General features: G+C 41.1%; 1 protein-coding gene across 2 annotated transcripts in view; it reads left to right on the plus strand.

The window, feature by feature from the left end:
- Ifrd1 (interferon related developmental regulator 1) overlaps positions 1-14,026 on the plus strand; it is a 47,103-nt gene extending 33,077 nt beyond the window's left edge. For both annotated transcript variants that reach the window (XM_023709844.1, XM_004626420.2), the window contains exons 5-12: positions 1,287-1,444; positions 2,744-2,794; positions 2,878-3,056; positions 3,146-3,254; positions 7,779-7,913; positions 11,144-11,272; positions 11,630-11,725; positions 13,168-14,026. In XM_023709844.1, the coding sequence (XP_023565612.1) occupies positions 1,287-1,444; positions 2,744-2,794; positions 2,878-3,056; positions 3,146-3,254; positions 7,779-7,913; positions 11,144-11,272; positions 11,630-11,725; positions 13,168-13,257 (947 nt within the window). In that variant the 3' untranslated portion in view covers positions 13,258-14,026. The remainder of the gene's footprint in view (positions 1-1,286; positions 1,445-2,743; positions 2,795-2,877; positions 3,057-3,145; positions 3,255-7,778; positions 7,914-11,143; positions 11,273-11,629; positions 11,726-13,167) is intronic.
- The last annotated feature ends 1,507 nt before the right edge of the window (positions 14,027-15,533 follow it).

Genomic DNA, 15,533 nt, shown 5'->3' on the forward strand with positions numbered 1-15,533 from the left:
TTAATAAAATGATGTGCATCTGCCAGTTTACTTATTTTGCCAACTAAGGACATTATAAACGTAGTTACTTTCTATCATTACCTCTTTAGTTTCAAAATCTAGCACCAAAAAAGTATGGAGCCCAAGTGTCTTAAATTGAATGTGCTCTGCCATATCTGTATTTTTCTCATTTTGTCTTTGGTGAAAGCTGTCATGAATGAAACCTTTGAGATCTGCCCCACCCATTTTACAGAATAAGGAAAGGTCTGGGGAAAGTGAGTTGGCTCCAGGCTTATGTAACTTCTTAGTGGTATAGTTGATAGTAGGGCCAACTTTTTTGGGATAACACAGTGGATTTTTAAGTTACTTCATATTGAAATTGTCTCCCATAATGATAGTTAGACTATATGACTTAAAAAAATCCATTCCAATCTTATTTATACATGTTTAATTTATCAGATAATTTAGGTTTAGTATTTGCCTAAACCCCTTAGTGCATACAGTTGTCAAAACAATTAATTTTCCGTTATTTTTTTGGAATATATTTTCTGTAGTTTTAAAGAATCCTATTTTTAATGCTTTATTTTGTTAAAAGTTTTGGCGAGAAACTGGGAAAATTACTTTGTGGACTGTACATCTGAAATACTTAGGAGACTAATTCAGGAGCCACTTGAATATCCATACTGAATGTCGTAAAAGAATTGGAAAGCAGAAAGCAACATGAAACACATTGTTTAGCCATTACAGGGTTCCCTTAGAAGGATTAATTAACTTGCATTTTATTGAACAGTAAAGCTGCTTAGAGAGTAAGAGTAGGTGGTGGTTGTCGGCTAATTCATGGCAGTGCTAGGGTTTGATTGGTTGTAAAATTGGAGCACATGCACTGGAGAGGTAACTCAGCGGTCTGAGCACCTGCCTGGCAAGCAAGGTTTAATCCCCAGTACCACATGCCATGCTGGCCCCGGAACCCTAGGTGGGCCACTAAGACTGGGGGGGGCGGGGGGTGGCACACGCCCATGATCCCAGCACTGGGGAGTTTGAGAAAGGAAGATCACTATGGGTTGGAGCTGAGTAGTGAGACCCTGTACTGAAGCAAGGAAGGATTTAAAAAATAAATAACTAAATAAATTAAAATTGGAGCACATTAGCTTCACTAGGTTTCCACTTCATGGCCATGCCTGGAGCGCAGGAAGGGTTCCGTAAAGGGTAGGTACTGTTTTGTAATTGAAAGAATTGGGAAGAGACTGGCTGAAGTGGCGTCCTGACAATAATAATGTGCCACGGTGGCGTGTCGGCCTCTTTCCTAGGAAAGAGCGACGAGCAGCGTGCAGCCGCGGTGCTGGCCTCCGTGCTTTGTGTTCAGCTGGGCCCTGGCATCGAAAGTGAAGAGATTTTAAAGACTCTTGGGCCCATCCTAAAGAAAATAATGTGTGACGGAACAGCTAGTGTCCAGGCAAGGCAGACTGTAAGTATGAGGTTTGTGTGTAGCAATACCTAGGCATGGTACTCTCAGGCATAAAAAAGTTCTTATTAATACTTTATTATATTTGTCTTTTGGTTTAGCAAAAAGGTGTAATATGGCAATTGTTTTCTTAAATTTTCTTACTCCAAAGAGCATCCTGTGTAAATTTCTACATATGGAAAGTGAAGGTAATTTTATTCAAGATGGTTATAGAATAATTTTGATTGGAATTTAAAGAAAGGATTTAGACACTTAATGATTATTGGTAGCTTTTTTCTTTAGGTCAAATGCATTGCTTTCTTTTTCTTGCCTGCTGTGTCCTACATATGCCCTTTAAAAAGCTGAATTTGGGTCGCCCTGTGCATCTCTGAAACTGGCCTCTGATGACATATTTTTCCTTTTGAGACTTGAAAATGTGCTCATTCTCTAGTCAGTACTCTGTAGTTTGGTATTTGATTTTTATGAGCTTTCTGCTTCCATGCTCATTTCTTGGAAGCTGTTTTGAGTTTTCATAGTAAAGTCTTCATAAAAATCAACAAATGTAACACTTCTCTCTTTTTACTTGTTCTTTATTTTTTGTTTTTGGTAGACTCAGGATCAGACCCAGGTCCTTCTTCTGCTGAGCTACATCTCCAGCGTTACCTCCACCTCCCCTTGGGAGAAACTTGCAAAGCTGCCAGATTTTCTAGGCTCCGCTCAAACTTGTAGCCCCGCTCCCTTGGCCTCCATAGCGCTGAGGGTACAGGTGTGATCCCCCAGCTCAGCTCATAGAAGTCACCTTGGAAACCAGTAGCAATGTTATAGTTTTTAATAGGAGGATTGGACTTCTTTAATGTTGAAACTTACGTCTCCATTTTTTAAAGTAGAGTTTAAGTTTGAAATGATCTAGGCATTGGTGCCGCATATAAGGAAGCAGTGAGGTGATAGTCAAAGTGCTTTTACTAAATGGAGAGTAAGAAAAATAATAATTTCAGCAATAGGATATGGAGCTGGAATGCATTTAAAAATTACAACGTTCATTTGCACACAGTATTCCTCTCCAATTTTATGAGTTAATAAAAAAAAAGTCCCACAGGGAACAGGGTCATCTTCCTAAAGTTGCACTGTGAGGTAGGTGGCAGAGTGTGGGCGGAAACGCTCACTCAGCTCTTCGGCCAGTGTTTCGTTTCTCTTTTCCATACAGTGTACTTAGAAACTAATGGAGTCAAGTAGTGAAGAAAATTGTCTCTTTCAACTGTAAGAACAGATGCAGAATTTGTTTGTAAGTTACCAACACTAACGTTGTTTAATTTTATTTTTTAGTGTGCAACTTGCTTTGGTGTTTGCTCTTTTATTGCCACAGATGACATTACCGTAAGTAAAAACCTTTGGTCCAGTTCTGTGCGCTTATTTCTGATTTAAGGGGGTTTGTCTTATTGCGTGTTCTTTCCTGCTAGGAACTGTATTCAACCCTGGACTGTTTGGAAAACATCTTCACCAAGTCCTATCTCAAAGACAAAGACTCCAATGGCATTTGCAGCACGCCCTCCACAGTGCTCCACATCAGCTCGCTTCTCTCGTGGACGTTGTTACTGACCATCTGCCCCATCAGCGAAGTGAAGAAAAGGCTGGAGATGTAGGCATTGTTTCAGCTTTGTATTTTATAAACACATTCAATTGGCATGACTGGTTGCATTCACGTAGTAATGACTCACTGTTTTCTAGGCATTTCCATAAACTTCCAAGCCTGCTTTCTTGTGATGATGTAAACATGAGAATAGCTGCTGGTGAATCTTTGGCGCTTCTGTTTGAATTGGCCAGAGAGATGGAGACTGTAAGTATCTGATGGGCAGCTGAAGCTGCTGTTGCTCGGGGACCATTGTTGCCTTGTACCATCGCAGTTAAGAATTAGATAATAAGCTTGGAGGTTGGCCAGCGAAGAACCTGGTGACAGATTGATTGTGCTGCTTATCATGAATAATACTTCTAAGAAGGCCTAACCTGACAGGAATTGGTAGCATGATATTTGAGCATACTTACACTGAAGTTTTGCTGTCTATAAAACTAAAGTTTAGGGGTGGTCTGAGCTTGAGGGAGAGTTATGTATGGCATAACCTGTTCAGAACTGCTTAGATTTCTCAGATGCCCGACACACTAAGGCAGTTCAGGCATGTGACACTTTGTAAGGAGTACCAGACAAATGGGTGGGATGCTGAGCCAGCATAGGGTGGGATGGGCTGAGTGGATTCCTTGTTTCACATCACCTTTTCCAGTGGTGCATGTGCTTTGTAGTTCCACTGTCCATGCACAGATGTTAGTCACCATGGCATGGCTCTTGAAGATGTTTGAGTTTGTGGCTCAGTTTCCTGGGTTCTGTTTCAGCTGTAGCATTTAAAATATTGTGCTCAGGACACCCTTTGTCTAAGGCACTGAATCATGTCAGTTTTTAACTGTCAAGATAGCAAGTAGATGGATCCAGTAAGAAAACCCAAATAGATGGGTAATAGGCAAATAAGAGGTATTTATCTAACCTTGACTTATGTACTAGATACTTTTTAATCTAAGGAGAAAATATTTTGAGAATGGAACATTGTAAGGAATGGAATATTTTGGAATAGGATTAATAGTGTTCTGGGTTACCTGCTGTGTTTAGTCTTCTGTGTTTTATTGTAGACATATGCCTTAAAATGTTCGGGCTCTTCAAATTTGTATGTGTGAAGTGTCTGCGCAGCTCCCTTGCTGTCCTTTGTGGAAGGCTAGCAGGAAAGAACGGGCAGGAAGCTAATGGGGGAGCTAATGATTCTCCTTCTGTGGAAATTGAACTCAAATTCAGCAGTTAACGGTTGCTGGCTCCTTAACCTCAAGGCCCAGAAGCCAGATGTCCCAGTTTTTAATCTTGTATTTTTCTAACAGCTAGAAACTAATTTTTTCTTTGAAATTCATCTTAAAAGTAACAATGCAGTTCGAATTGTACATGTTAAGTTTGTTTAAATGGGTGTAAACATAGCATATTACCACTGTATGCCTTTGTTTTCTGACTTTAGGCATCATATAGGTGAGCCAGGGGACATCCAGACATATTATGACTTAGGTCCTTGTCCATGGACAAAAACAAGCTGGTTTACAAACAGTACCTTGTCTGCTATTTTTACTTACGTAAACCTTTTACATGTGTGTAATGGGGTAGTTACAGTGTATGGGCAGTGACAACAATGTAGACCAGGGAGGCCTGGGAGTAGAGCCCTGTGGTTGAGGCCTCACATGCAAAAAAGGCTTGGGGTCAATCCGCAGCACCACAAAAACCAAAAATTTTAAACCAGGTGGTTGATGAAATGCATAGGAAGATTTAAGTAGTCTTTGTAGCAAATGAATAGTGTTGTTTACTCAGAGCTTTTGTTAACCTAATTTTGAGATGTTATTAGCTTGGCATTGTGATGAATTCTGCCTCAGAGACTTAGGAAAAAGTTGTGAAGAGCTGACTTAGGTTGGGTTTCTGAGAGCAAATTGGTGAGTTATTAGTCACTGTGTTCAAGATGAAGTTAGGTGTTGTTGCTCCCTGTTGAGAGTTTGTTTACCTTGCTTACGCGTGCAGGCTGGGGCTTGGAGGTCTCATTTCTCCTGTCTAGGTTCTCATTTCTCTTGTACCTTCTTAGTTGGATGATGATGTTCTGCAGCTTCTCTGTGCCTCACTCGTCTTTAGAGTGAAGAGAACACTAGCAGCTGCGCCCAGGGTTGCTGAGAACCAGGTGCAGTGTAAGTGGTTGCTGTTAACAGAATGCTTGATGGGACGAGCGTGGCCCCGTCTCCTCAGCAGGACTGTGTTTATGGGCAACTCGAGGGAAGTTGCGGGAGGCTGTTAGGTGGGTAGAGTTACAGGCCACAGGGATGTGATATCTGGGTGCAAGACGGACTCAGAAAAATGTACAGTAGGAGGTATTCTCCCGTTCCCCTGTCCCACCCCCATCTCACTTGGTGGGAAACCCCATGTGTGGAGAGAAGAAACCCTGAAGACTAACAACACATTCCACACTAAATCTGATAATTTCAAGAAATAAATCTTTGTGCTTAGAGAATCAGGTAAGAAGCTGAGGAGGGATCAACTTCTGGTTTTTTGTGGTACCAGGGCATTGAACGCATGACCTTGTGCTTGCCAGGCAAGCACTTTTTCCACTGAGCTATCTCCCCGGCCCTCAACTTCTGTTTTAATGTTAGACTTCCATAAGAGTCGTGTCACTTTTTTTCTCTTCATTGCTGGGGATCCAACTCAAGGCCTTAACAAACTCTAGGCAGGCATTCTGAGCCTGCTGCTGAGTGACTGCTGAGCCGCACCCCCAGCCTATGATTTTTATAACACTTATAATAGCTGTTCAAGACCAGCTTACTTCGTCGCTTTTAGTTGGTGCTCCGGTGAGTTCTTTATAGAGATGCTAGTTTTGGGAATGACTTTGTGATCGTAAGAATTTCACCCAGTCTAGACTCTTCTAAAAATTGTCATTCTGTCTTGGCGACAGACTCTCTAGGTTGCCCAAACTAGCCTTTTCCAGCCTCCTGAGTACCTGGGCTTGTAGGCATGCACCACTGTAGATAGCCCTTCCGAAGGTTTCTGTGGTTTCATTTCATGCTAATTCCACTGAACTTTTGAAAACATTTGATTATGGTCATTATTTTGGTATGAAGTAATTGCCTTTAGCTGACAAGTTTGTCAACTTTATGTTGTGTTACTTTGAACAGACTGTCCGAACAGTAAGAGGTGTCATACATTAGTGAATGTCATATATTAATGTTTATACATTTTTAATATTTCGCTTAATATTTGTAGTAAACCTATGAGATGCCACTGGTATTGTTTCCATTTTATAAAAGATGAACCTGAGGCACAAATTGCTAATATAATTACACCCAAGCTTGTGTATATCTAAGTGGTTGGACGCTTTTGATTCAAACTTCGATGTTCTTACTGCATAATCTGTGCCTTACATGACATTATATAGCTTCTTCTAGATCTAACTTGTTACTCCAATTTTTTTTTTAATATTCTGTATAAAATCCTCTAAATCTGGAATACTGACATGATACCTCAACTCTTATATAGGAAGGTGGGTATCCTTTTTTTAAGATGATAAAGCAGAGGCCCAATTATTGAAGCATAGTATGGTGTGTAGTACACATTTGAAATTCTAATTCAAGACTTTGATCCTGTTGTATAATAATGACTATTTTCTTTTCATTAATGATGAGAGTTAAGACCCTTGTGTGTGTGCTGGAACCCATTCTTTGTTGTGTGGCATACAGTTTTATGGTACAGCTACTCTAAACTCCAGTGAATAGGCTTTGGGTGCTATTTTTGTCATGTTGAATTTTTTTTCTTTTTTTTTAAATATATGCCCCAGGGGCTTATGGAGTCTTTTCCCTAAAATGCTAGACATTGTTTTATCTAAGTTTTAATACTTATTACAATAAACTAGACTGAGTGTTTTCCATGGCTAAGATCATATTGGAGTTTCTCAGCCTTAGCATGCTGGTGTTTGAGGCTGGATAATGTTTTGCAATTGGGCTGCCAAGGGCATCGAAGGATTCAGGAGTGTCCTGGCCCCTGTGTGCTAGGTGCCAGCAGTACCCTTTGCCCCTATTACGACCACAAAGATGTCTTCAAATGTCCCCTGGGAGGTAGGATCATCCCCAGTTGGAAACACTGGCAGTGGTTCTCAGTTCTTAAAACAAGTTAAAGTGACATTAGAATTTTGGTTTATTTAATCTGTATAATAGATTTTTAAGTTAGTGTTACGTCAAACTCAAACTTAGATTAAATTGACACACTTGAGGAAAACAGTTGAGATAGTAAACAGTAAGACAAAGTCTATATATTTCAAAATAGGATGGTCCCACTAATTTCAAGCTTATTTTCCAACAGTACAGCGATCTTTAATTTTGAGATTGGGTAATTGTGTGTGTAATTCTAAGAATAAGAACTGCTTATTTTAATAGAACAGTTAAATGATTATCAGATATGCTGCAAGCAAATGTCAAATACAAACTAGAACTATAGAGATTGCTCACTTGTAGTTTCTTAGTAAGAAATATTGGCTCTGGTTTTAGTTAGCTAAAGAAGTGAATCTTACTGGGTTTTTGTTTTGATTTGTGTTCTTTGGTGGTGGTACTGAGGTACTGGTGTTTGAGACCAGGTCTTCACTTTGTGTCCCACCAGCACCCTTTAGTCTCTTTCAGGAGACAAGATCTTGCTCAGTTGCCCCAGGCTGGGCTTTGCTTCCCGGCCTTTGGTCTCCGCACTTTGATGACTCTAGAAGTTGTAAAAGAACAGTAACCAGTGAAACAAACTTGCTTTTTTGTTCTTGCCCAGGACTTCTTTTATGAAGACATAGAATCTTTGACCCAGATGCTGAGGGCTTTGGCTACAGATGGAAATAAACACCGGGCCAAAGTGGACAAGAGAAAGCAGCGCTCCGTGTTCAGAGACGTCCTGCGGGCGGTCGAGGTAGGCCTCCTTGGTGCCGTAGTAGCTGCTTATTTTGGGTAATTGTTTTAGGCTGGACTTAAAATGGGCTCATTCTGTTGATTGAATTTCATACAGACCAAGTGGTACTGGGGATTGAACCAGGGCCTTTGCACTGAGCTACATCTCTGGCCCTTTTTAAAAAGCTTTCGAGACATGGTCTTGCTAAGTTTCCCAGGTGGGACCTGAACTTGCTCCTGCTTCAGCCTCGCCCAGTGCTGGGATCACAGGTGTGTGCCACTGCACTTGGCTCCAAGCAGATTTTTAACAGCCTAGGTGAAAAAAAATTTTTTTTTTAAATTAGAGGGCAGTGTTCTTTGTGAATGTGTTGAAATCCTGTGTACCCCTCTATCTCCAGCATTACCTTTTCTGTAAGGACCTTTGTGATCTCTCCAGGAAGACTAGGTGCTAAGAACTGAACAGCACAGTGGGTCTGCTGAGGCACTTCATCACCATACTGGAGCTCCTGCCTAGTCCTGGAATCTGCTTCAGTCTGTGGCAAAGAAATGGGTTGAGAAACGCTGGGGACTAGGATGCCCATGTAGAATGAGCTGCAGGATGGGGCACTCTTCAGAGGATACCGCAGCCTGGCAGCTGTCTGGCTGGCCAGGGAAGGAACATTTCTTAGGTATAACGGGTGGTTTCTCAGGTTACTTCCAGCTTTTAAGGCCATCACTCCACAGCCAACTTTGAAGGACACCTGAAATTCTCATTCTTCATTTTAATTACTTTTTTTTTTTTTTTTTTGTGGAACCAGGGCTTGAACTCAGACCCTTGTGCTTGCCAGGGAAGTGCCTGTTCCACTGAGCCGTCTCCCCGGTCCCCATTTAATTACTTTAATAGAAACAAAATGTATATATAAATTAGATCTTTAGGGGTCTAAATGGTTTGATTGATGGTAACTATAATCACATTCTAGTAATATTTTATGTTTGGATTTTATATTTAAATAAAACCTTATGACTTGAGCAGACAGTGACATTAAGAATTGCAATTAGTTTATGGCTAGGATGGCTGTATTCCTAAGTTAGGCAAGCCATTCTCTTTGAATACCTGTACACTATTTCTTTTTTATTTCATTTTTTTGAGACAGGATCTCACTAAGTTACCCAGACTGAGCTCAAACTTGGGTTCCTCCTGCCTCAGGCTCGGCCCCCCATAATGCTCGGATACACCTCCAGCAGCTCCTATAAACTGTTTTCTGTTTTTGGACAACATAGTCTACAGAGATATGATGATGTCATGTCCTAGGTTAGACCTGTCTTTCTGGGTTAGACCTGATTGCAGATTGTGTGTCTTGCTGGGTAGTTGATGATAAGCAGTCAGTGTGGCCCTGGAAGTCTTCAGTAGCCCCTCCACGGGCACGCCAGCACATGCAGCTCTGCCCAGCCCAAGCCCCAGATCTGCCAGGCCCGCCAGCACGGAGGCCGTTCTTCCCCAGGAGCAAGCCATCTATCTGCCCACCCTCTCCCCTTCAGCACTGGTGGCAGCACCTCCCCTGCCCTGCTGTTGGGCTCCCCATTTTCTAGCCTCTGCCTTCAGTGCGCCGGAGAAGGGTCTCGCCAGCCACTTAAGTTCTTGTCTCTCTCCGAATGGAGCTCAGCTCCCTTGGGAGGACCCTGCTTCCTTGATGCATCTTTTAGGTGAAGGCTGCTCAGCTGCCGGAGAACGACACATCTGAGGAGTCGGTGGCTGCCACATCGTTTCTGTGGATCCAGAACCCACAGATGTTGAATGTGTTAGATGCTTTGCCATGGGGTTTCCTCCTTTCTCTTTCATTGGAACTTTTAGGCAATAGAAATTCTCATTTGTAAGGAAGAAGAAACGCCAAATCATCTATAATCCCCGCTCTTTGGGAAATTTATTTTTATTTATTTATTTATTTTGCGGAACTGGGGATTCAACTCGGGCCCTTGTGCTTTTCAGACAAGAGCTTATTCTACTGAGCTATCTTCCGGCCCCTACTTTGAGAAATTTAGGCAGGAGGATCAGAATTTGGAGCCCACTTTAGCAAGACCCTGTGTCAAAAAACAAAAATGGCTTTAGTGCAAAGGCTCTGGGTTTAATCTCCAGTGTAAACTCAAACAACAATCAGTAAACAAAACAATAAGTAGCAAAACTCAAACTTGATCCTTAGCACTGTACTTTTTCCGCAGGGCCAAACTACGGATAGATAGGTCAGGTGTGAGGAGGGGTAGAACGTTTCCTTATCTGTAGTTAGGTCACTGGGGACCTTTAAGAGCAGCGTCATTGGAGCCGTGCTGGAAGAGCCCAGTTGAAGTGACCTGGAAAGTGAGGAAGCGGACAGGGTGCGTCCCTTTCTGTTGAAAAGCTTGGTTGTGTTGGGAAGGGATGAGAATCTGTAGCTGGCGTGTAGTGCTGGATTACATATAGAGGGCTGTGGTTTTTCTTTGTTTTAGACGCTAGAGATACGGGAAAGGGAACCAGTGGAACAGGAGCATTGGGAAATACGAGTGAAAGATGGGACTCACCTTAGGAAGCCTGAGGTTAGAGTCAGGAGAGAGGCTGGAAAGTGGAGTCCTGGGGCCAGGGAGATGGCTCAGTAGGATAAGCGCTTGACTGGCAAACGCAAGGATCTGAGTTCAATCCCTGGTTCCGCAAAAAAAAAAAAAAAAGAAAGAAAGAAAGAAAGTGGAATCCTTCCCAGGGGGGCAGGGTTTTGTGAAGGCAAGGCTGAACTCCTAGAATGCTGCTGTACTAGATCGTTGAGCTGGTGACCCCAGGCGGCTGCTGTGTGTGATCAGGGACCCGCGCGCTCTTGCGTGGTAACTCCTGGGCCCTCCTTGCTGGCTCTTGTTGGGCTTGGTCTGTTAGCCCCGGCCGTCTTCCTTCCCAGATCCCTGCCCACCCTCTCAGCTGTGTAGTCTTCTCTTACTCACTGTTCCCTTCCCACTCCAGGTCAGTGTCCACCCCTGGCCTTATTAAAGTTTCTTGAGTGCTTTTAAAATATTCACAGCAGTGTGGTTTTGTCATTCCTACTTACTCAAGTTCAAGTCTGTACAATTAGACAAATTCTACATCCTCACATGCAGGGACAGTAATTCTGAGCCTTTTCACATCTCAACGATGATAATACCAGTTTAAAATATTGTTCAGTTGTCTCATTTATCAGATATTTTTAGAAGTAGTGTTTATGTAAGATCTTTCTGGGCCATTTCATACCTGTGATGATTTTGTCTTGTGTTGTCTAGGAACGGGATTTTCCAACAGAAACTGTTAAATTTGGTCCTGAACGCATGTATATCGATACCTGGGTCAAGAAACACACTTATGACACCTTTAAAGAGATCCTTGGGTCAGGGATGCAGTACCATTTGCAGGTGAGGGACATTTCTATACCTTTGCTTAAGAAATGACTTAAATGTACCTCGACTTAAATATAACTCACCGAGAACAGTGAGTCTGTTCTTGAATGTGAACTCAAAACTTTTCTTTTGTGTGGTGAAATCTGCATGAAGGCTCTTGATAATTTTGATGAAAGTATATATAGTTCCACATGATTTTCTGGGATTCAAGGAATTGGAAAACAATTTGCTCTCATACTGAGAAATAGTGTGGTAGGTTCATCCTTATCCTTTGCACATTACTTCTGTGAATCAGATCCATTCTAGGCGGTGAAAAAGAGCTATGAACAAGAGCTATTTAATATGGAGCTTTGTTTTTTTCTGTCACTTAAGTCAAATGAATTCCTGCGCAACGTGTTTGAACTTGGACCCCCGGTGATGCTTGATGCTGCAATGCTTAAAACAATGAAGATTTCTCGTTTTGAAAGAGTGAGTTTTTGTTTCTGTTTATAACAGAATTAAATGCTGTAAGGAAAATTGGGGGTAAAGCTCTGATGCTGCCTGGGGCCGGGCACTCGGCCGTGTCGCCTCATGCATGGAAGTTCAGTTTTCCATGTCTCACACAGAGTAACTGTGCTGAAGGTGTAGAAGCTTGATAGCACTGAGAATGTGGGAGATTTAAGATTGTTTCCCTGTAACCATACTGTTTTAATACAGAAATTAGGTTGAGTCTTGTTCCTTTTTCTAATGAGATACTGTTTGTAAAATTACACACTGCGGTTACAGGTAAACATTTCAAACATCCTTAATTTTATATGTTTTTTTAATTGAGGTTAGAGTTACGTAAGAGTGTTTTGAAATGTACAGCTCAGTTGCATTTATTACATTCATGATGTCGTACAGCCAGTCACCTCTATGTACTTCCAAAACATTTTCCTCACCTAGGAAGAGACCTTTTACATGAAAGAAGTGCCCATGCTCAGGACTTCTAGGCAGTGAAAAAGAGCTATGAACTAGAGCTATTTTATTTAATGTGGAGCTTTGTAGGGGCCGGGTAGATGGCTCAGTAGAATAAGTGTTTCCCTGGGAAGCACAAGGGCCTGAGTTCAATCCCCGGTTCTGACAAAAAAAAAAAAAAAAAGAGTTTTTTTTTTTTTTTTTTTTTTCTTTCATTTAAGTCAAATGAATGCAGTGTGTTTGAACTTGGACCCCTGGTGGGTGATGTAAGATAAACATTTGTTTATCTTTATCTGCACATTTGACAGCAGTAGTTTTTTAATTATAAGAAACTGTTCAAAAACTGGTCTTGATTACATAGTGAAACCTTATCTCAAAAATAAGAAAAAAGGGCCGGCCATATAGCTCAACAGATTTAAGTGCCTGCCTAGGCAGATGCTGCATCCGGGGTTTGGTCTCCAGCGTGCCGTGCCAGCCCTGCCCCCAGAGTGCCGAGACAGTGGTTGATACTGGGTGATTGAGACTGGGTGCGCCTGTAATGCCAGCACTTGGGAGACTGAATACAGGTGGCTCACTATGAGTCCGATCTGTGTAGTAAGACCCTGTAGACCCTGTACTAAAATACAAAAATAAAGAAAGAAAAGTTAATGTAATTGTTATTACAGCGGCCCCCCATCACTGTTGTATTTTGAATTGGTAGCTGAGTAGCACCTTCCTTTCACGTCAATCATGACTTGTGATCAGATTCACTGATGGTCATTTTTACCCTCTTTGCTTGGAATTTACTTACAATTTTGGTTCATAAATTTTGTAACATAGAATAGCCACTAACTGTGCTGTTTTCTGCCTAATTTTTTGTGTATTACAAATATTTAAAATAGTCAAATTAGTTGATTTCTTTTACGAGTGTATCTTTTATTTTCTAAGGACGTCGTTAGGCCTGCTGACTCACGCATGTTTCCTCTTGATTGCAGCATTTATATAACTCTGCAGCTTTTAAAGCACGGACGAAAGCTCGAAGCAAGTGTCGGGATAAGAGAGCAGATGTTGGAGAAGTCTTCTAGATTTTTAGCACTTGATGACTTTTTTCTAATTTCTTTTCCTATTTTTAATGTACATAAGCCTTAGAGACAGTTTTTATCTTGGGTCAAGTTATCTCATTTTGTAGAGGGGGGATTATATATTCCTTCTAACTTAATGTACAGTATTATAAATGATGAGTTCTGATTTATTCAATATTCTCTAAATGTAATCCATAAACGTGAATAAAGAATAATGTTTGGTCATGCTCTGTTTCAGAAATGAGCAAAAAGATGGCATTTCACTTGATTTCATGTTGAGAAGGGTTTGATTTCTTATACTGTGCTTGTCAAAATATTGGCGAATTTAATGATATACATATAAGATTGTTAATATCTTAAGAGTTTTGGATGCAGGCTTCAGAAGCTAGCTCCTTGGGGAGAGCTGCTGTATTTTAAATGGACTGCAGCAGTTTCATTTTTATCACTGGGATAAACAAGGATTATACACTAAAATTTGTAAGAGCTAAAGACCATTGATTGATGTTTCAGCTACTGGAGTTTGTGGTGAGTTAGCCCGGGCTGGAAAGGTGGCTGACCCAGACTGTTGTGGTGACACTCATTTTATCTGCTGTGTGAGAGGTTGTTCTTATCACTTGGAAATAAAGATCTTTTCACACTGAAAGTGCTTGTTTTCTTATAGAAGAAACAATCTTATAACTTAGAAGGATAGAGTTCAAAACACTCAAGCCAGGTAGGGCTTTTGTCTGTTTAAAAACTTCAAAATTAAATAAATAATGTAATGTAAAATTGGCATCCAGCTACTGACCTTTATTTCTGTTTGATTGTCTTCTTCAGACTTTTTTTTAATGAAAAGTTGTATGCTTTTTGGTATTAAACTTTGAAGTATTCAGCTATGTGCTGTTTGGGATCCATAGACTTGTGTCTTTGCTTTTCTTGCTGCACATAGGTGGCTGAACAGTGGGAAGCATGCACCGGAAGTACCCAGATCACTCCTGATAGCGTTACCACACTTCATTTCTGCCTGTGCCTCCACATCCCCAACAGCTGGCGTGCTGACCACCCTCTTGGTGCAGATCACTGGCAGAATGCGGCATTGCAGTCCCTGGGTTCTGTCCCTTGGTGCTGGGACAGTAGCAGATGGGCTGGACTCTGGACCTTGAATTTCTGTGTTATCACTTCCTTATAGCCCAAGTAGGCTGGGTCTCTGGAGAAGAGATTGCAGAACAGTAGGGTTTTTTTGTTTTTGCTTATTTAAATTTTTCTGTAAGAATGGAGTTTTACTGAAGGCATAGTTTAATGGTACTTGTAGAGTTACAGGGAAAAAGCTTTCTCAGTCCTTCTCATCCAAGGGACATTCAGCCTTCACTTTTTTGTACCCATTTCATTTTTCTAAGTAATACACAGCTACTTTTAGTTTATTATGTATATTTATATCCTGTTCTGACAAGTGAAGATTGTCTTTATTTCCCTTATTCTAGTACATTTTTTGGTTAAATCGTCAGCATCATTTGCATGGTTTTAACCATATTTATGTTTTCACTCCTGGTTTAGCTTATTGTACTTAAATTTTTATTCTCGGAACAAGTCCTCAAGTTAATAATTACCTTTTTCTCCCCATATGTTCATCATCCGTTTGTCCCAGACTGTACTACAGAAAGTTATAGAATTGTTGGTCTCAGTGTGCCTAGGTCTAAGTGTCTACTTCCTTTCCTGAAACATCACTGTTCTGCTGGGGCATTTTCCTCTCCAGTTGGACCCCACATTTTCTGCACCCCACATCTTGGTTACCCCATTTTTTTGCTTGTTAGAGTGCTTCCTTCAGGAGTCCCTGAGAAATGGAAACATGGGTGCATTATCCTAAGGATTCACATTTCTAAAAGAATATGCTTAGTAGATGGAGTTATAGGTAGAAAATCAAATTCAAGATTTAAATGATGTATTCAAATTCAAAATTTTGAAAGCATTGCTGTACTGTCTTCAAATTGGCACAGTGGTGAGATTTGGTGCAATTTGTATTTCTGTTCCATCTTTTACTCTTAAAAATCTGGCTAGTATTCTAAAAATTGCATGATGCTGTGCTTTGATGGGCTTGATAATGTAAACCTCTCTTAGTTTTTGACCTTCCCCACCAACTTACTCTTTGGCTGGCTCAGCTACCCTGAAGGTGGGGCTGGCATGCCATGTGGTGCTGGGGATTGAACCTCGGTCCCCTCCTGCTGCCTAAGCTTACCAGGTACTTTAGACTGCCGAGCTATCTTTTTTTTTTTTTTTTTTGCCTTTTATTTATTTTTATTTTA

This window comes from Octodon degus, unplaced genomic scaffold, assembly GCF_000260255.1.
Source record: "Octodon degus isolate 3935 unplaced genomic scaffold, OctDeg1.0 scaffold00015, whole genome shotgun sequence".
Lineage (NCBI taxonomy): Eukaryota > Metazoa > Chordata > Mammalia > Rodentia > Octodontidae > Octodon > Octodon degus.